We start from the raw sequence: 22,173 nt of genomic DNA on the forward strand, positions 1-22,173 counted from the left end.
GGCGGCAACTACAGCGGCAGCCAGTGTCGGCGGCAACTACAGCGGCAGCCAGTGTCGGCGGCAACTACAGCGGCAGCCAGTGTCGGCGGCAACTACAGCGGCAGCCAGTGTCGGCGGCAACTACAGCGGCAGCCAGTGTCGGCGGCAACTACAGCGGCAGCCAGTGTCGGCGGCAACTACAGCGGCAGCCAGTGTCGGCGGCAACTACAGCGGCAGCCAGTGTCGGCGGCAACTACAGCGGCAGCCAGTGTCGGCGGCAACTACAGCGGCAGCCAGTGTCGGCGGCAACTACAGCGGCAGCCAGTGTCGGCGGCAACTACAGCGGCAGCCAGTGTCGGCGGCAACTACAGCGGCAGCCAGTGTCGGCGGCAACTACAGCGGCAGCCAGTGTCGGCGGCAACTACAGCGGCAGCCAGTGTCGGCGGCAACTACAGCGGCAGCCAGTGTCGGCGGCAACTACAGCGGCAGCCAGTGTCGGCGGCAACTACAGCGGCAGCCAGTGTCGGCGGCAACTACAGCGGCAGCCAGTGTCGGCGGCAACTACAGCGGCAGCCAGTGTCGGCGGCAACTACAGCGGCAGCCAGTGTCGGCGGCAACTACAGCGGCAGCCAGTGTCGGCGGCAACTGCAGCGGCAGCCAGTGTCGGCGGCAACTGCAGCGGCAGCCAGTGTCGGCGGCAACTGCAGCGGCAGCCAGTGTCGGCGGCAACTGCAGCGGCAGCCAGTGTCGGCGGCAACTGCAGCGGCAGCCAGTGTCGGCGGCAACTGCAGCGGCAGCCAGTGTCGGCGGCAACTGCAGCGGCAGCCAGTGTCGGCGGCAACTGCAGCGGCAGCCAGTGTCGGCGGCAACTGCAGCGGCAGCCAGTGTCGGCGGCAACTGCAGCGGCAGCCAGTGTCGGCGGCAACTGCAGCGGCAGCCAGTGTCGGCGGCAACTGCAGCGGCAGCCAGTGTCGGCGGCAACTGCAGCGGCAGCCAGTGTCGGCGGCAACTGCAGCGGCAGCCAGTGTCGGCGGCAACTGCAGCGGCAGCCAGTGTCGGCGGCAACTGCAGCGGCAGCCAGTGTCGGCGGCAACTGCAGCGGCAGCCAGTGTCGGCGGCAACTGCAGCGGCAGCCAGTGTCGGCGGCAACTGCAGCGGCAGCCAGTGTCGGCGGCAACTGCAGCGGCAGCCAGTGTCGGCGGCAACTGCAGCGGCAGCCAGTGTCGGCGGCAACTGCAGCGGCAGCCAGTGTCGGCGGCAACTGCAGCGGCAGCCAGTGTCGGCGGCAACTGCAGCGGCAGCCAGTGTCGGCGGCAACTGCAGCGGCAGCCAGTGTCGGCGGCAACTGCAGCGGCAGCCAGTGTCGGCGGCAACTGCAGCGGCAGCCAGTGTCGGCGGCAACTGCAGCGGCAGCCAGTGTCGGCGGCAACTGCAGCGGCAGCCAGTGTCGCCGGCAACTACAGCGGCAGCCAGGAAACCACACCCCTCAAGGAATATATCTTGGGGTATAGATGAAGGTTTGACCCTATGGGCGTTTCGCAGTGTTTATTAACATAGGACTTTGGAAATGAAAAATTATGATTTTTTCAAAATGTAATTTTAAAAGGGGTTAAAGGAAGAAAAGCACCCACATTCTGTTACATAAATTCTTCTGAATATGGCAATTCCCCTTCTGTGGGGGCAAATAGCTGTAGGGAGGACAACGTTCTGGGGCTTTTGAAGAGAAGATTTTGCTGAAATCCTTCCCATGCCCCTTGTCCTATGTGAGTAGCTCGGACAACGTTCTGGGGCTTTTGAAGAGAAGATTTTGCTGAAATCCTTCCCATGCCCCTTGTCCTATGTGAGTAGCTCCTGGAGTCCTGTAACGGTGTTAAACCCCCAAAAGTGACTCCATTTTGGAAACTACACCCCTCAAGGAATATATCAAAAGCTAAATGCCACCTTAGCTCCTGAAATTCCATTTTTACAAAGGGTTAAAGATAGAAAAGTGCCCCAAATGCTGTCACACAGTTTCTCCTGAGATCCTCCACATGAGGTTGTGAACTGCGCGGCTCCGCACGGAGGGGGGGGGGGGGGGGGAGAGGCTGTTTTTGAAGTTTAGGACTGGATGGCATGATATTGCCATAAAACATATATATCAAACATGGGCCCTTTAACGCTAACCGAACCCTTTATATACACCGTAACCCCAAATAACGCAGACCGCGTCACAGCTTTATTTATCCATTTAGCAATTCAAACCACTTAAGGCACTTGATTGAACCTTCTTGCTCGGCTGCTGTATGGCAGCTGGAATCCCATCTGGCAAGTCGGCCAGCCGAGCATTCTCTTTCCCATCTCTACTTTCCGCCAGCTATGACTGAGTGCATGTAAGAAACTAAAAGAAACAGAAATTAACAATTGAACAAAACATATCAAAACAGGGATGGAGGATGGGAGGGCCGCTCAGGTGCCGCTTACAGCAAGAGGCCGAAAATGGAAAGGAACAGCCTTATAAAGGCCTACACCTAAGGAGGAGGGGGAAACATCATGAGGTAGACAAGGAGGAGGGGTAAGTAGTCCAGAACCCCCCCCCCCACACACACCTTTTATTAAAGTGCCAGTAGCCCAGAAACATTTAATATGGACCCTAAAACCGCAGCCTCCAGTCCCGGGGCACCTTCCCTAAATGGTCAGGGGTATGCAGACACAGATGGCATATGTGTCAGGGGTGTGCAGGGGTATACAGGGGTGTGCAGGGGTATACAGGGGTGTGCAGGGGTATACAGGGGTGTGCAGGGTATACAGGGGTGTGCAGGGGTATACAGGGGTATGTAGTGATGTGCAGTGTGAGTGAAAAATGCTCACACGCCACCTTGATGTTTTTAAGATTACTTCCCCGACATTAGCTGATTCCCTCTCAGCGTTAAAATGTCTGTTCCATGTATTTTATCCTCATTGTACGATTTTATTGAAAATATTTAAAAATTTTTGTCATATGCTTTATAGCAAATTTTTCTGTGCAAATCTGCTTTTTTTTCTTCAGTAGGTTTTGTATATCTATTGCCAGTTACAGATACTACTAATTTTATATAGAGGACTACGGAGTATTATTTCACCACTACCTCAAATGTTTTCTGAGATTGTCATTATAGTACACAGGACCCCTGCACATAGTACACAGGACCCCTGCACATAGTACACAGGACCCCTGCACATAGTACACAGGACCCCTGCACATAGTACACAGGACCCCTGCACATAGTACACAGGACCCCTGCACATAGTACACAGGACCCCTGCACATAGTACACAGGACCCCTGCACATAGTACACAGGACCCCTGCACATAGTACACAGGACCCCTGCACATAGTACACAGGACCCCTGCACATAGTACACAGGACCCCTGCACATAGTACACACTGCCCTGCACAATCACGCCTTTGCGAGTCCTTGTGTGAGCAATGTCCCGGCCGCGCTCCCGATAGATTGTCGCACTTCTCATGTGTAAATCACTGCTGTCAGGACATAAGAGTTCTCCTTACAGAGACTTTTCCAATTACTGTCGCCTCATAGGCACGTACAAGGCCTCTTTCTGCTTCCTTGAGGGCCCATTCACACGATGCGTTGACATCCTCTTCCAGGGTACATCCTCTTCCAGGGCACAGCCTCTTCCAGGATACAGCCTCTTCCAGGATACAGCCTCTTCCAGGATACAACCTCTTCCAGGGTACAACCTCTTCCAGGAGATTCATCTAATGGGAATGACCAAACAGTAATCTGTTCACCTTCACCAGATGTGTGAACCTCACAGATGGACAATAGACATAAACCATGGCGAAGGCAGCAGAGGACACTGAATGATTGGAATATATGTTTTATTAATATTGTAGATACAATCCAATGGATACAATAGTAGAAGATTAACAATACTGCTATAACATTAGTCTATAGAAGAGGATATGTTGGCTACACAAACACAGCAACGCTTAAAGGGGTATTCCAGGCCATACACTGCCCCGGCTCCCAGTTCCTGGATCTCTCCAGTACTTACAGTTATCGGCTGTGGTGAATTTCCAAAGGTCACAGGACCTGCTACAGCCAATGAATGTCCTCCGTGAACCTTGGGACAAAAAAGAAAAGGACGTCATATGGTTAACAGAAGTGACATCCTGTGGTCTGAAGAGGCCACTCATTGGCTGAAGTGGGTCCGGTCAACTCTCCAAAACGGAAGTACTAGAGCGGGAACTAGGAGGTAAGAATGGTTTCATTGTTCCCCACCCCTGCCCCGCTCCCCCAGGAATCTGGAAAACGCCTTTTGGTTCCTCTGCCTTTCCGTTGCTGCGTCTTTGACCGTCCCAGTAGCTTAAAGGTCTGCACAACTAAATACATGATCACATCACCATATGAGTAGTGAGGGGCAGGGAAGGCAACCCTGGAGGGGAGGGTTAAAAGGAAAGTACAACCCCGGGCAACAAAAATAATCTGAATGATTGTAATATGATATTAGGAATAATAAAACTCAAGGAAGAAACACGTTGAAAGAGCATTGTCTCTCTATAATTATATGAATGGTGTCACTATGATCAGTCTCAGCTCAGGACACATTGAATATTTTCTTTAAGCTGAGCAGAGCCTGGTCTTTGGAGATGTTCCTCCAGCTGGACGGTAGATCTGCCGAGATTGCATCATATTCCTTAGCAAACTCTTTATTGAACTGTGCAAAAATGTATTTCCAGTAATCGGAGGACTCGATGCTGGGGTCCGGCTGGATGGACCAGTCTGGATAGTAAGTGCGATATTCTTTGAATGGGTGATATTTATAATCTGTGTCCAGGTTACAAAATTTAGTTTCAGATACAACAGCCGTAGTACATATGTCCGGGACCAGCTTTTTATTTGTGTTCCATCTATATTTACCAAGCCCTTTGGGTCTATGGACAGACGCAAAGTGCTGCTTGTGGTTACCACCTCCGGCCTCACAGGGGACCTTACAGAATGGACACTGATGTCCACATCCAATCACCTTCCTGATCAACTCATCCCGAGGACTCACTGTGACTCTAGAAAGTACAGGCTCCAAACTCATCGCCTTCAGGTCTGATAGGATTTGCTCCTCTGTCTCTGTTAGGAAGGATTGAACATCTACAGAAAATTGCTCCACATCTGACGTGTTACCGAATACAATAACTTTTAGCTCGTTCTGTGGAATCACTAATTCTGTTTGCAAAGTATCGCAGAGATTTTGGAGAAGTTGTGAGATGGTTGTGCATGTTAGACATGTCTCATCCCGGAGAACGTTCTGGACTTTCTTACAGATGAAGCTCAGAATGTTCTCATAAAATTCCTCCAAGGTTGATGGATCGTTATATTTTTTTAAGATGTAATTTTTTATCCACTCCTCTGAAAATTTCTTGAATGAGGCAATATACTTTACAAATTTCTGGAAAGACATTTCTGCCAGCAAAGTCTCCAAAATTGTATACTGGAAAAAGGTCCTGGTGCTGAATATCTTATTGTCAGGACCATGTAAGATGTCGTCCACGATTCGTTCCCCGAGATGGCTGTAGACGTACTGGGCGAGAGCCGGCTTCAGACACTTCTCACAGAATTCCTTGGCCCTGCTCTGACCTTCATCTTTTTCTCTGAATATTTTGAGAAACGTCCAAAAATATTGAGGTTTTAATTCATTGAGACAATTTATTGGGTCGTTCTTCTGAACAAACCTATTGTGCATCTCTTGGAATACTCCAGCTGCTCTTCCAAAAATGAAGAGTTTGATGTCCTTCTCAAACTCCATTGAGAATTCAATTTTTTTTAATTCTCTTTGGCTAAGCTTTTCATTGATGTTCTGCAGTAGTTCCCGGCAGTAAGTGTCATCATAGTCCTCATCACTGTTCATCTTCTCTGAGATATAGTCATTACACGTATCTATCAGTGATTGGGCAAATTCTTCGAGTTTGATGTATGGTTCATTATCAGTCACAAATTTATTTTTTATTTTAGACCATTGAGAGCGATTAATATACTTCTCATTCATCTTCCATTGGTCATTGTTTGAGAGTATCTTTACTGTTTTTATATTTTCATTTATAGCAGATCCTTTGTTGCCAAGGTCATTCATCAAATGCTTTAAAATGGCTCGACTTACATTACGATGTTTAATTCTTCCTACATGGACAGTTGACATTGTCTCGTCCCACATGTTCTCAAATTCCATTTCGATGTCTTGATCTGTCATTCTATGTTTCTTGTGTCTTCCATCTTCCAGGAGTTGGGTGATTTTGTCTTCTATTACTTGCTGATATTCACTCTGGATACTGTGAACCTCAAACTTTCCTTTCTGGAGAGCTACAGCTTTATTGTACTTGCCGATGGCCTTTCTTTCAAGCTCCTGTTTGAGAAATGTAACGCTCAGTCTAAAATCTTCTCGATAACGTTCTACGAGGTAAACGTTTTCTGTCTTGCCGTCAAAGTAGTTTTCAAGAAGTTCCAGCATCTTGTTTTCCTCCTCAATCAGCAGCTGCTGAAGGTCCCACATATGCTGCTCATAAGTTTCTGGATCCAAACATTCCACCATCTGATTTTTTATGTGATTTTCTGTGCTATTGATCCACTTATGGACTTTTTTGCTGAATTCCCATTCCCAATAAGAGAACTGTGTAGACAAGTTACCATAAGCTTCAGCTACCAGACTGTTTCTGAAACTAAAGATGAATTTCTCATGTTTTACAGAATTCCACAAACTTTTTACCCATACAATAAAGTCCTGGATATTACAATTAGCATTTTGTGTTTTCATTAATGTAAATAAGTCCTGCTTCAGCTTATAAATATTTTCACTGTAACCAAAGTTCACCGGAGCCATTGGAGGAACCCCCTGCCATAAGCCGGGAATGTACCAGTTGTGCCTTTCGAGATCATAATCCATCACATCACCAAAACGGGTCATTCCAGATTTCTTTTCCATTTTTGCAGCCACTTTTGTCATTTCATCTAGTTGTTCTAGAAGTTTTTTCCTGTCTCTCATATTCTTGTCATGGGCGGACACGTCGCTCACATTCTGATGGACAAACTGGCAATTAGGTTTCTTCCCAATCTCTTTCATTCTAAGAAAAGCATGGACCACAATCTGGAGAATATCCTTCATTTCTGTGGTGTTCTCCATGGCCATATTGACTATTGTGATATTGCTCAACCCAACCACAAGGGTGGCCAACTCATTGTCATGTTCATAGCTGTCATCAAGAGAAGATAATTCAGGAGCTTTCAACCCTTCGGTGTCAATCACCAGGATAAATTCACAGCCCAGCTCCTCCTGGAAGTTCTCCTTCACCTTAATAAGAGTCATGAAGGCTCCTCGTGTGCATCGTCCACTGGCCACAGGGAACTGTAGACCAAACATGGTGTTCAGAAGGGTGGACTTCCCCGTACTCTGCACTCCCAGCACAGTGATCACTCTCATCCTACACCGTCCTCCAGTCTTCTTATCCAGCTCAGTCAGGACATCAGTGATCCACTGTAAGGGAATGTTGGAGGCATCTCCATCAATCAGCTCCAATGGGAATCCTCCCAAAAGAAGGTTGGAAGCCATTTCTGGCAATCCAGCAAACTGTATTCTGTTTTCGGGAAGTAAATTTTGTTTTTTCATGGAGCTTTCTGCTTCATAAAACTGTCCCAGCTCACGAAGGAAGTGCTCAATTCCTAAAGAACTATCGGAGATTTTTTGGTCAATGTGTTTGAGTTCCTCCAAGTTATCGGACGTTTTGCTACATTTTTCCTTGTACTCATTTTGCAGGGCCGACACATTATTTCTAGAGATTGACTCCAGCTCCAGTTTCATCCATTTTAGGAAATAATGTCGCTCGTTCTGAGATAAATGCGTTAGTGCATTGATAAATAACATGATTCCCTCAGACAGATCGTGCTCATTTTGTTCCTTGTGTAGAGAGATCCGTTTCTCTAAGAGTTCATTCTGATATTGCGTAAGACCTTTGTCTCCGAGGTTTGTCATCCGACAAAGTTCCTTTTCAATCTTGGACACCTTCTTCCATAGATCTCCCTGTAGACTTAGCGCCTTCTTTTTGTATTCTGCCACGTTTTTTATGGCTGCAGTAATGTTCAGGGCAAACGCTCTCGCTTTCTGACACTCCGGCAGGTTTTCATCTACATCAATATGGAGGCCAAAACGGTGTTTTTTGAGGCTTTCTAGAGATGCTTTCTTATGGTCTTCTTTTAAGAACTGTTCAATGGCATTTTGAATGTTTTTAACATATTCTGCATCATTCGCTTTGCTTCTCTTTACTATAAATTGCTTTTTACAAATTTTCAGATTGGACATGAGCTTTTTTAAATGTTTCTGTGTCTCCGAGCTAACATCTTTCCCAGGGCCTGAAGAAGTGACAATGAAGTAAAACTTGGTGTCAGATGGGCTGTAGGATGATAACAATCTGAACTGTCTCTCACATAGACTCTCAATGAATATAAAGGTGGCCGATGAGATTCTGGTGAGGAATGTGAACTGCTCCCAGTTGTCCTCCAGGTCTCCACGTAGATTGGCCACAGCAATCGGCTCTGGAAAAACATCAGATTTCCCTGCAGGAAAGTACCAGGACATTTCCACCAGCCCATCAGATATCTTCCGCTCAATGTTTCCTCCTTCCATGTTGTCATGTATGAAGAAGTCATGGTGTTGTTGAGGGGGGTTCAGAACCTGATTTAGTACTTTAGATTTAGATAATTTATTTGGTCCCAACCTGACAAAAGAGAAGATCGGCATTTCGATATTTACCACATTGTCTTCCATAAACCCTTTACTGTCTGCGAGTGACTGAGGTCTCCATTTCTTCACAATTTCTCTCATGGCCCAAAGCATGAAGGTGGAGCCCGAACCATCACCGGCGGGAAGCAGGAGAGGAACCGCAAACTGGCACATGGACATCTTTGATAGGATTTCTTGCTGTAAAAACGAGTCAGAACAATGAAGAAGAGCACAAAGAACATCTAGTGGATGGATGTAGCATGAAGAGTCGTCTTCTGCTTCATTTACGGAAAAAAACTGTTCACCAACATCATCGGTTTCCTCTTTAGACAACTCTTTGTGGACTTGAATATTACGCGCTGTTCTGTTCAGTCCGATAATTTTTGTCAAGAAATGCCTGGGGACGTCTGAAATACACTGAGGACCATCTACGGAAAGATTATCTGTCCCAATGCTGAGAACATCGCCCAACGTCAACTTGAATTCCAGATGTTTTTCCAAGTTCAGTTGTTGGAGAAGTTCTTGAAAATGTTTTGAACGGTCTGTGGAAAGATCAATACAAAAACGTAAGTGTGATGCTTTTTGTCCTAATTTTAACATCTTCAAATTCTACAGCAGTAAAAATTTAACTCTGGGATGATTTGTGTTCAATTTTGTTCATTTATGAGGTCAACGAGGCCAATGAATATGGCAGAGGGCAGTTAAAACCTTGAAGAAGGAAGGAAACCACTGGAAAAGGCAGCAATAACTTGGTGATCACAACACAGGCCATCAGCATTAGAGACACCACGCCAGGTGAGGTGCTAGACATCTTTTTTTATCTACATCTTCATCTCCTCATCTGCAAATTTTTAGTAAAGATTAGTCGGAATATGGCAAATTACTTTTTTTTCTAGAGAATTTATACATTAACAATAAATGTGCCTAAAATCAGAGAATGAGAAGATTCATTCGGATACTCGTGGTCCTCCATAGAAGGCCTCGATTCTGCCGTGATACAGCAACCCCAATAGTAGAAGATGCTCACCTTCCAAAAATGGAGGCAATGCAGACAAAGCAGGAAACCTAAGAATCATGTTCTCCAGGTGGTTGAGGAATTTCTCACACGCCGCTTCTCCGCTACGAAGAACGAGGTTGATCAACTCCACCGCTTTTTCTGTCTGAGAATCCTTCAGGTAGAAATCCAAACATTCCTCCACAGATATGAGGTCCAGTGAGTCCAGTTCATCAAACAAACCATCTACATGTTCCTCGAATATTTCTGCCAGTTTCCATTTCAGATTCTGGACAATCCATGAGGCTCCTCTGGTCGTAGTCATGTTGTCTGTATATCACCTGAGGAACATGAGTACAATATACAGTATTCAGTGGATGAACATTGTATCCAAGCAGGTAACACCCCAACAACAAGGAACCTACAACAAGGAACCACAAAGGACCCCGTAACACCTTGGTCCTATAACCTTTATATCCCCACCAAAGGCAAAGGTAATACAACAGCAAAAAGCACAAAGGGAAGCACCAAGCATAATGCCTGCACTGCTACCTTCTAAAACCTCTGTATCATGTCTCTGGGGCAAATGTACTTACCCGCTCCTGTCGCGATCCCCGATCCGGATGAGAACATACAAACTAGGGGTCGTCTGTAAGTTGGGTGTTCTTAAGTAGGGGTCCGCCTGTACTACTTTTGTAGTGTATTTGATAACTTACACGTCGTACAATAAGTAATATGTGGGCTGCACGACCAACACTCACAAAACACGGATCAGAGAACATCCCTCAGACATAAGGAACACAAACTTGACGAATATATCTGGCGCCGCAAAACATTTTCTGGAATGTCATCGGGGGAAGTGAGTTTTTTTTGTGTGGAAAGCAATAGGAAAGGTGAAGAAACCTATAAGAGGGGGCAGCATAGAAAAAAGTTACTGGATAGGGAAACTTTTTGGATGAATCTAAGACACAATCTCATCCTGTGCTATTATTCAGTTATACTGTGACATCAAGAATCTCGCGATTTATGAGATGAATGTGATTGTGACCTAATACCAACATGAATGTGATTGTGTTTTTCCATTTATGCATATTGTAATTGTAATTTGTGACGTTCATGAGAAAGTGTGTGTCACGCAGTGGGGTGTGAGATAGTGTCATGGGACAGAGTCTGTGGACTCCCTGGACCACCACGGGAGATGGTAGTGCTAGCCGCAACCCGGGACCGGAATCTAAGTAATCCCTGGTCTTCACCAGAGCCCACCGCAGCAAGACCATCCCGCTTTGCAGCGGGCTCTGGTGAAGACCAGGGATCACTTAGATTCTGGTCCCAGGTTGCGGCTAGCACTACCATCTAGAGGTCATCTCTATTATCACCAGGTCGTTCCACGGGTGCGAGTAGACCCGCGGTGGCAGCCAAGGTGGGGACACGGGGGACCACGGGAAGGCTGGCGGGACCTCGGAAGGCTGGCGGGACCTCGGAAGGCTGGCGGGACCTCGGAAGGCTGGCGGGACCTCGGAAGGCTACTGGGTTACCGGACCATTACAGGAGCACCGGACCGCCACAGGAGCACCGGACCGCAACAGGAACATCGGACCGCACAGGATTACAGGACCGCCACAGGATTACAGGACCGCCGCAGGATCCCAGGATCCCCACAGGAGTACAGGAACAAGGAGGCGTCTGGAAACACTGAGGAGATACAGGGGGCTTTCTCTCCAGACCTGGAAGATCCGGCAGGGCATGCTGGGAGCCACCAGGCCCTTTAAATTCCTGGAGAGTTGGGCGCACGTGCCCTAGCATCGGGAGCGCACGGCCTCGGCTAGAAGCAGGAGCGAGGCCTAGGAGGAAGCCGACGTGGGACCAGGACGGGGCCGTCGCGGATACCGGAGCCAGGGGAGGTGAGTATGGACCTGGGGGAGCGGGGACAGCGGCAGCAGTCACAGGTACCGAGGATCGCGGGTGTAACTGTGACAGTGTGGAACCCTTAGACACTAAATGGTATCCAGTGGTATTGGAGATCTATAGCTAGCCTGTTATAATAAACAGCGAGTTTTACATCAAGACAATGGTGTGGCCCGTTTTTTGTTATGCATGCAAACTTAGAGATATAACACGTGTCATTGTTGATACTTTTACTTCCCTTCGCTTTGGATAATATTTTAGCTTTCATACGGTTTTATTTTGTAATTTGTAACCTGAAGCCGTACTTCCGCCATGGGCGGGGTCTTTGATGATCACGTGATCATGACGTCACACGCCGGTAGGAAGCGCCGCATGTTTAAATAGACTTACGATTCCATGTGAAAGTAACCCATGACTAAGCTCTATTGAGCGAAACGCGTAGGTTTTTTCTCCGGAGACGCCAAGTATTCCTATGCACCTTCCCATTAAGTATGTTTTTATTTGGAACGAAATAAAGACCGGAACATCTTTGTTGCTATGGCTCCATGTCCCTATGGCTCTATGTCCCTATGGCTCCATGTCCCTATGGCTCCGGTAGTAACAGGTAGGTATATTGGCTTATCCTGCACTGACTATACACAGCAGCGGGGGGCGCTCCCTGCCCGCTACTCCTATTACATGTGACCTCACACAGAGCGACCCCTGACCTTTCCCTACACACCTGCCCTGTGATCACGGGGGCAGCAGCTGGGGCTCTGGTCTGTACCCTGGAGACAATTACCCCAGCACCCGCCCTGCACAGGTGTCACAGTCCCTATAGCTCTATATGTCACAGCTGTGGGACCTATAGAATTAGCGGAGGAGCATATATTAGAATTATTGTAATCTACATACATGTACAATGTCCTGGCCCAAGGTCCATCTGCACCTCTCCGCAGATCACATGACCTGATACAGAACCGACCTCATGTATCGGATCATAGAATACAAACACGGTGGCTCAGTGGTTAGCACTTCTGCCTTGCAGCACTGGGGTCCTGGGTTCGAATCCCACCCAGGTCAACATCTGCAAAGTGTTTGTATGTTCTCTCCGTGTTTGTGTGGGTTTCCTCCGGGTACTCCGGTTTCCTCCCACATTCCAAAACATACTGTTAGATTGTGAGCCCCATGGGGACAGGGACCAGCTTGATATGCTCTGTGTGCACTATATACATAAAGAATTATTATTACAAAGGACACAAGATATGGATACGTTGTCTATATTCCAGCTAAATGCCTCTATAATGGCAGATTAGATACAGCACTCAGCTCTATGTATGGTAGATACCTCTATAACAGAAGCTTAGATACAGCAGCTGTATGTATGGTAGATACCTCTATAATGGCAGCTTAGATACAGCACGCAGCTCTATGTATGGTAGATACCTCTATAATGGCAGATTAGATACAGCATGCAGCTGTATGTATGGTAGATACCTCTATAATGGCAGATTAGATACAGCACGCAGCTCTATGTATGGTAGATGTCCTCTATAATGGCAGCTTAGATACAGCAGCTGTATGTAAGTTAGATACCTCTATAATGGCAGCTTAGATACAGCAGCTGTATGTATGGTAGATACCTCTATAATGGCAGATTAGATACAGCGCTCAGCTCTGTGTATGGTAGATACCTCCTATAATGGCAGCTTAGATACAGCAGCTGTATGTAAGTTAGATACCTCTATAATGGCAGCTTAGATACAGCAGCTGTATGTATGTTAGATACCTCTATAATGGCAGCTTAGATACAGCTGTGATACACTCACCATACACCCGGGGGGCGGCCGCTCTCCTGTAGCTGAGATCTTGTGTAGTGAATGTATCTGAGTAATAATACAGTCAGGAGGAGAATCTGATCCCCAGAAACGAAACTTATAATAAAAGGTTTCACATTCATTTCTCCAGAGTCTGCAAATATCAGATGTTACGTATATAGCAAATGTATTACAGCTGTGTGCATTATACATACGTGTCTGTGTGCATTATACATACGTGTCTGTGTGCATTGTACATACGTGTCTGTGTGCATTGTACCTGTGCGCCTGTGTGCATTGTGCCTGTGTGCATTGTACATACGTGTCTGCGTGCATTGTACCTGTGTGTCTGTGTGCATTGTACATACGTGCCTGTGTGCATTGTACCTGTGTGCCTGTGTGCATTGTACCTGTGTGTCTGCGTGCATTGTACCTGTGTGCCTGTGTGCATTGTACCTGTGTGTCTGTGTGCATTGTACCTGTGTGTCTGTGTGCATTGTACATACGTGTCTGTGTGCATTGTACCTGTGTGCCTGTGTGCATTGTACATACGTGCCTGTGTGCATTGTATATATGTGCCTGTGTGCATTATACATACGTGTCTGTGTGCATTATACATACGTGTCTGTGTGCATTGTATATATGTGCCTGTGTGCATTGTACCTGTGTGTCTGTGTGCATTGTATATATGTGCCTGTGTGCATTGTACCTGTGCGCCTGTGTGCATTGTACCTGTGTGCCTGTGTGCATTGTACATACGTGCCTGTGTGCATTGTATATATGTGCCTGTGTGCATTGTATATATGTGCCTGTGTGCATTGTATATATGTGCCTGTGTGCATTGTATATATGTGCCTGTGTGCATTGTACATACGTGCCTGTGTGCATTGTACCTGTGTGTCTGTGTGCATTGTACCTGTGTGTCTGTGTGCATTGTACCTGTGTGCCTGTGTGCATTGTACATACGTGCCTGTGTGCATTGTATATATGTGCCTGTGTGCATTATACATACGTGTCTGTGTGCATTATACATACGTGTCTGTGTGCATTGTACATACGTGCCTGTGTGCATTGTACATACGTGCCTGTGTGCATTGTACATAGGTGCCTGTGTGCATTATACATACGTGTCTGTGTGCATTATACATACGTGTCTGTGTGCATTATACATACGTGCCTGTGTGCATTGTACATACGTGCCTGTGTGCATTATACATACGTGCCTGTGTGCAGTATACATACGTGTCTGTGTGCATTGTACCTGTGTGTCTGTGTGCATTGTACCTGTGTGCATTGTACCTATGTGCGCCTGTGTGCATTGTACATACGTGTCTGTGTGCATTGTACCTGTGTGCATTGTACCTATGTGCGCCTGTGTGCATTGTGTACATACGTGCCTGTGTGTATTGTACCTGTGTGCCTGTGTGCATTATACATACGTGCCTGTGTGCATTATACATACGTGTCTGTGTGCATTGTGCATACGTGTCTGTGTGCATTGTACGTATGTGTCTGTGTGCATTGTACCTGTGTGCCTGTGTGCATTGTACCTGTGTGCCTGTGTGCATTGTATATATGTACCTGTGTGCATTGTACCTGTGTGTCTGTGTGCATTGTATATATGTGCCTGTGTGCATTGTATATATGTGCCTGTGTGCATTGTACCTGTGTGCCTGTGTGCATTGTATCTGTGTGCCTGTGTGCATTGTACCTGTGTGCCTGTGTGCATTGTACCTGTGTGTCTGTGTGCATTGTACCTGTGCGCCTGTGTGCATTGTATATATGTGCCTGTGTGCATTGTACCTGTGTGCCTGTGTGCATTGTATATATGTGTCTGTGTGCATTGTACATACGTGTCTGTGTGCATTGTACCTGTGCGCCTGTGTGCATTGTACCTGTGTGTCTGTGTGCATTGTACCTGTGTGTCTGTGTGCATTGTACCTGTGTGTCTGTGTGCATTGTACCTGTGTGTCTGTGTGCATTGTACCTGTGTGCCTGTGTGCATTGTACCTGTGCGCCTGTGTGCATTGTACCTGTGCGCCTGTGTGCATTGTACCTGTGTGCCTGTGTGCATTGTACCTGTGTGTCTGTGTGCATTGTACCTGTGTGCCTGTGTGCATTGTACCTGTGTGCCTGTGTGCATTGTATATATGTGCCTGTGTGCATTGTATATATGTGCCTGTGTGCATTGTATATATGTGTCTGTGTGCATTGTACATACGTGCCTGTGTGCATTGTACCTGTGTGCCTGTGTGCATTGTACCTGTGTGCCTGTGTGCATTGTACCTGTGTGTCTGTGTGCATTGTACCTGTGTGCCTGTGTGCATTGTATATATGTGTCTGTGTGCATTGTACATACGTGCCTGTGTGCATTGTACCTGTGTGCCTGTGTGCATTGTACATACGTGCCTGTGTGCATTGTACATACGTGCCTGTGTGCATTGTACGTATGTGTCTGTGTGCATTGTACGTATGTGTCTGTGTGCATTGTACATACGTGTCTGTGTGCATTATACATACGTGTCTGTGTGCATTGTACGTATGTGTCTGTGTGCATTGTACATACGTGTCTGTGTGCATTGTACGTATGTGTCTGTGTGCATTGTACCTGTGTGCCTGTGTGCATTGTACATACGTGTCTGTGTGCATTGTACCTGTGTGCCTGTGTGCATTGTACCTGTGTGCCTGTGTGCATTGTACCTGTGTGTCTGTGTGCATTGTACCTGTGTGTCTGTGTGCATTGTACATACGTGTCTGTGTGCATTGTACATACGTGCCTGTGTGCATTGTACATACGTGTCTGTGTGCATTGTACATACGTGCCTGTGTGCATTGTACATACGTGTCTGTGTGCATTGTACATACGTGCCTGTGTGCATTGTACATACGTGCCTGTGTGCATTGTACATACGTGCCTGTGTGCATTGTACATACGTGTCTGTGTGCATTGTACATACGTGCCTGTGTGCATTGTACATACGTGCCTGTGTGCATTGTACATACGTGTCTGTGTGCATTGTACATACGTGCCTGTGTGCATTGTACCTGTGTGCCTGTGTGCATTGTACCTGTGTGCCTGTGTGCATTGTACCTGTGCGCCTGTGTGCATTGTATATATGTGCCTGTGTGCATTGTACCTGTGTGTCTGTGTGCATTGTACATACGTGTCTGTGTGCATTATACCTGTGTGTCTGTGTGCATTGTACCTGTGTGTCTGTGTGCATTGTACCTGTGTGCCTGTGTGCATTGTACCTGTGTGTCTGTGTGCATTGTACCTGTGTGTCTGTGTGCATTGTACCTGTGTGTCTGTGTGCATTGTACCTGTGTGCCTGTGTGCATTGTACCTGTGTGTCTGTGTGCATTGTACGTATGTGCCTGTGTGCATTGTACCTGTGTGCCTGTGTGCATTGTACCTGTGTGTCTGTGTGCATTGTACCTGTGTGTCTGTGTGCATTGTACCTATGTATCTGTGTGCATTGTACCTGTGTGCCTGTGTGCATTGTACCTGTGTGTCTGTGTGCATTGTACATACGTGTCTGTGTGCATTGTACATACGTGCCTGTGTGCATTGTACATACGTGTCTGTGTGCATTGTACATACGTGCCTGTGTGCATTGTACATACGTGTCTGTGTGCATTGTACATACGTGCCTGTGTGCATTGTACATACGTGCCTGTGTGCATTGTACATACGTGCCTGTGTGCATTGTACATACGTGTCTGTGTGCATTGTACATACGTGCCTGTGTGCATTGTACATACGTGCCTGTGTGCATTGTACATACGTGTCTGTGTGCATTGTACATACGTGCCTGTGTGCATTGTACCTGTGTGCCTGTGTGCATTGTACCTGTGTGCCTGTGTGCATTGTACCTGTGCGCCTGTGTGCATTGTATATATGTGCCTGTGTGCATTGTACCTGTGTGTCTGTGTGCATTGTACATACGTGTCTGTGTGCATTATACCTGTGTGTCTGTGTGCATTGTACCTGTGTGTCTGTGTGCATTGTACCTGTGTGCCTGTGTGCATTGTACCTGTGTGTCTGTGTGCATTGTACCTGTGTGTCTGTGTGCATTGTACCTGTGTGTCTGTGTGCATTGTACCTGTGTGCCTGTGTGCATTGTACCTGTGTGTCTGTGTGCATTGTACGTATGTGCCTGTGTGCATTGTACCTGTGTGCCTGTGTGCATTGTACCTGTGTGTCTGTGTGCATTGTACCTGTGTGTCTGTGTGCATTGTACCTATGTATCTGTGTGCATTGTACCTGTGTGCCTGTGTGCATTGTACCTGTGTGTCTGTGTGCATTGTACCTATGTATCTGTGTGCATTGTACCTGTGTGCCTGTGTGCATTGTACCTGTGTGTCTGTGTGCATTGTACCTGTGTGTCTGTGTGCATTGTACATACGTGCCTGTGTGCATTGTATATATGTGTCTGTGTGCATTGTACCTGTGTGTCTGTGTGCGTTGTACCTGTGTGCCTGTGTGCATTGTACCTGTGTGCCTGTGTGCATTGTACCTGTGTGTCTGTGTGCATTGTACCTGTGTGCCTGTGTGCATTGTACCTGTGTGTCTGTGTGCATTGTACCTGTGTGCCTGTGTGCATTGTATATATGTGCCTGTGTGCATTGTATATATGTGTCTGTGTGCATTGTACCTGTGTATCTGTGTGCATTGTACCTGTGTGTCTGTGCGCATTGTACCTGTGTGTCTGTGTGCATTGTACCTGTGTGCCTGTGTGCATTGTACCTGTGTGTCTGTGTGCATTGTACGTATGTGCCTGTGTGCATTGTACCTGTGTGCCTGTGTGCATTGTACCTGTGTGCCTGTGTGCATTGTACCTGTGTGTCTGTGTGCATTGTACCTGTGCGCCTGTGTGCATTGTATATATGTGCCTGTGTGCATTGTACATGTGTGCCTGTGTGCATTGTACGTATGTGCCTGTGTGCATTGTACCTGTGTGCCTGTGTGCATTGTATCTGTGTGTCTGTGTGCATTGTACGTATGTGCCTGTGTGCATTGTACCTGTGCGCCTGTGTGCATTGTACCTGTGCGCCTGTGTGCATTGTACCTGTGCGCCTGTGTGCATTGTACCTGTGTGTCTGTGTGCATTGTACGTATGTGCCTGTGTGCATTGTACGTATGTGCCTGTGTGCATTGTACATACGTGCCTGTGTGCATTGTACCTGTGTGCCTGTGTGCATTGTACCTGTGCGCCTGTGTGCATTGTATCTGTGCGTCTGTGTGCATTGTACGTATGTGCCTGTGTGCATTGTACGTATGTGCCTGTGTGCATTGTACCTGTGTGCCTGTGTGCATTGTACATACGTGCCTGTGTGCATTGTACCTGTGTGCCTGTGTGCATTGTACCTGTGTGTCTGTGTGCATTGTACCTGTGTGCATTGTATATATGTGTCTGTGTGCATTGTACCTGTGTGCCTGTGTGCATTGTATCTGTGCGTCTGTGTGCATTGTACGTATGTGCCTGTGTGCATTGTACGTATGCATACCTCCCAACTTTTGGAGAAGAGAAAGAGGGACACAAAGCTCCTCCCCCTTTTTCTAAGCCACGCCCATTGTCCAACCCTCAAGCATAGTATAATATCGAACTTGATGGTCCCCAAATGCTACAACGCCCCTTAATTTGCCCCCCTTCCCGTGGACCAATATAATATCCCCTAATGCAACTCTGTAACATGTAAAACATATAGACTGTCCTCCAGTCTCCTCCTGTAGCCTCCAGCCCCCTGTCCTCCTCCTGTAGCCTCCTGTCCTCCAGCCTCCTCCTGTATCCCCCTGTCCTCCAGCCTCCTCCTGTATCCCCCTGTCCTCCAGCCTCCTCCTGTATCCCCCTGTCCTCTAGCCTCCTCCTGTATCCCCCTGTCCTCCAGCCTCCTCCTGTATCCCCTTGTCCTCCAGCCTCCTCCTGTATCCCCTTGTCCTCCAGCCTCCTCCTGTATCCCCCTGTCCTCCAGCCTCCTCCTGTATCCCCCTGTCCTCCAGCCTCCTCCTGTATCCCCCTGTCCTCCAGCCTCCTCCTGTATCCCCCTGTCCTCCAGCCTCCTCCTGTATCCCCCTGTCCTCCAGCCTCCTCCTGTATCCCCCTGTCCTCCAGCCTCCTCCTGTATCCCCCCTGCCTCCTCCTGTATCCCCCTGTCCTCCAGCCTCCTCCTGTATCCCCCTGTCCTCCAGCCTCCTCCTGTATCCCCTTGTCCTCCAGCCTCCTCCTGTATCCCCTTGTCCTCCAGCCTCCTCCACGTGTCCCCCAGTCTCCTCCTGTTCCCCAGCCTGCTCCAGCATCCTCCTCCTGTCCCCCAGCCCCTCCATCCTCTATCTTCCTGCTGTCCTCCAGCCTCCTCCTTCTGCTCCAGCCTCCTCCTTCTGCTCCAGCCTGCTCCTGATTTCCCAGCCTCCTCCTCCTGTCCCCCAGCCTCCTCCTCCTGTCCCCCAGCCTCCTCCTCCAGCATACTCCTGTCCCCCAGCCTCCTCCTCCTGTCCTCCAGCCTCCTCCTGTATCCCCCTGTCCTCCAGCCTCCTCCTGTATCCCCCTGTCCTCCAGCCTCCTCCTGTAGCCCCCCTGCCCTCCAGCCTCCTCCTGTAGCCCCCCTGTCCTCCAGCCTCCTCCTGTAGCCCCCCTGTCCTCCAGCCTCCTCCTGTAGCCCCCCTGTCCTCCAGCCTCCTCCACGTGTCCCCCAGTCTCCTCCTGTTCCCCAGCCTGCTCCAGCATCCTCCTCCTGTCCCCCAGCCCCTCCATCCTCTATCTTCCTGCTGTCCTCCAGCCTCCTCCTTCTGCTCCAGCCTCCTCCTTCTGCTCCAGCCTGCTCCTGATTTCCCAGCCTCCTCCTCCTGTCCCCCAGCCTCCTCCTCCTGTCCCCCAGCCTCCTCCTCCAGCATACTCCTGTCCCCCAGCCTCCTCCTCCAGCATACTCCTCCTGTCCTCCAGCCTCCTCCTCCAGCATACTCCTCCTGTCCTCCAGCCTCCTCCTGTCCCCCAGCCGCCTCGAGCATCCTCCTGTCCCCCAGCCCCTCCATCCTCTATCTTCCTGCTGTCCTCCAGCCTCCTCCTTCTGCTCCCCAGCCTGCTCCAGCCTCCTCCTCCTCCTGTCCCCCAGCCTCCTCCTCCTCCTGTCCCCAGCCTCCTCCTCCAGCAGCCTCCTGATTTCCCAAACTCCTCCTCTTGGTGATCGGCTGTCATGGTAGCCTAAAGTCCCATTGAGACTAGTAGGCCTGCCATGTGTAATGATCTCTAATAGCAGATGAGAGGCTATTAGAGATCAGCAGTAATATTGCTATACACTAGTATTCCAGTATATTATATTACAGAGTCTAAAATAATGGTAACATTTTTTTTAAAAAATTGAAAAAAAAGAAAAATTTTAAAGCAACCCCCTTTCACTAGATCACATATATACACATTATATACCTGTCACACTGCCCCCCCCACACATTATATACCTGTCACACTGCCCCCCCCACACATTATATACCTGTCACACTGCCCCCCACACATTATATACCTGTCACACTGCCCCCCACACATTATATACCTGTCACACTGCCCCCCCACACATTATATACCTGTCACACTGCCCCCCCCACACATTATATACCTGTCACACTGCCCCCCCACACATTATATACCTGTCACACTGCCCCCCCACACATTATATACCTGTCACACTGCCCCCCACCCCCACATTATATACCTGTCACACTGCCCCCCACCCCCACATTATATACCTGTCACACTGCCCCCCACCCCCACATTATATACCTGTCACACTGCCCCCCACCCCCACATTATATACCTGTCACACTGCCCCCCACCCCCACATTATATACCTGTCACACTGCCCCCCACCCCCACATTATATACCTGTCACACTGCCCCCCACCCCCACATTATATACCTGTCACACTGCCCCCCCCCACACATTATATACCTGTCACACTGCCCCCCCCCCACACATTATATACCTGTCACACTGCCCCCCCCACACATTATATACCTGTCACACTGCCCCCACCCCCACATTATATACCTGTCACACTGCCCCCCCCCACACATTATATACCTGTCACACTGCCCCCCACACATTATATACCTGTCACACTGCCCCCCCCCACACATTATATACCTGTCACACTGCCCCCCCCCCACACATTATATACCTGTCACACTGCCCCCCCCACACATTATATACCTGTCACACTGCCCCCCACACATTATATACCTGTCACACTGCCCCCCACACATTATATACCTGTCACACTGCCCCCCCACACATTATATACCTGTCACACTGCCCCCCCCACACATTATATACCTGTCACACTGCCCCCCCACACATTATATACCTGTCACACTGCCCCCCCACACATTATATACCTGTCACACTGCCCCCCACCCCCACATTATATACCTGTCACACTGCCCCCCACCCCCACATTATATACCTGTCACACTGCCCCCCACCCCCACATTATATACCTGTCACACTGCCCCCCACCCCCACATTATATACCTGTCACACTGCCCCCCACCCCCACATTATATACCTGTCACACTGCCCCCCACCCCCACATTATATACCTGTCACACTGCCCCCCCCCACACATTATATACCTGTCACACTGCCCCCCCCACACATTATATACCTGTCACACTGCCCCCCCCCCACACATTATATACCTGTTCCACTGCCCCCCACCCCCACATTATATACCTGTCACACTGCCCCCCACCCCCACATTATAT

The 22,173-nt window shown here is 48.5% G+C and overlaps 1 protein-coding gene across 5 annotated transcripts in view; it reads right to left on the minus strand.

The window, feature by feature from the left end:
- Positions 1-3,822: 3,822 nt before the first annotated feature.
- The window catches only part of LOC140076290 (up-regulator of cell proliferation-like), a 44,591-nt gene continuing 26,240 nt past the window's right edge, over positions 3,823-22,173 (minus strand). For 4 of the 5 annotated variants that reach the window (XM_072122854.1, XM_072122858.1, XM_072122856.1 and 1 more), the window contains exons 2-3: positions 9,750-10,057; positions 3,823-9,264 (exon numbers count right to left, since the gene is read on the minus strand). In XM_072122854.1, the coding sequence (XP_071978955.1) occupies positions 4,559-9,264; positions 9,750-10,041 (4,998 nt within the window). In that variant the 5' untranslated portion in view covers positions 10,042-10,057 and the 3' untranslated portion in view covers positions 3,823-4,558. Of the gene's footprint in view, positions 9,265-9,749; positions 10,058-13,429; positions 13,538-22,173 lie in introns of those variants that run through there. The other variant, XM_072122855.1, reaches the window with a different exon arrangement.

Source organism: Engystomops pustulosus, chromosome 8 (genome assembly GCF_040894005.1).
Source record: "Engystomops pustulosus chromosome 8, aEngPut4.maternal, whole genome shotgun sequence".
NCBI lineage: Eukaryota > Metazoa > Chordata > Amphibia > Anura > Leptodactylidae > Engystomops > Engystomops pustulosus.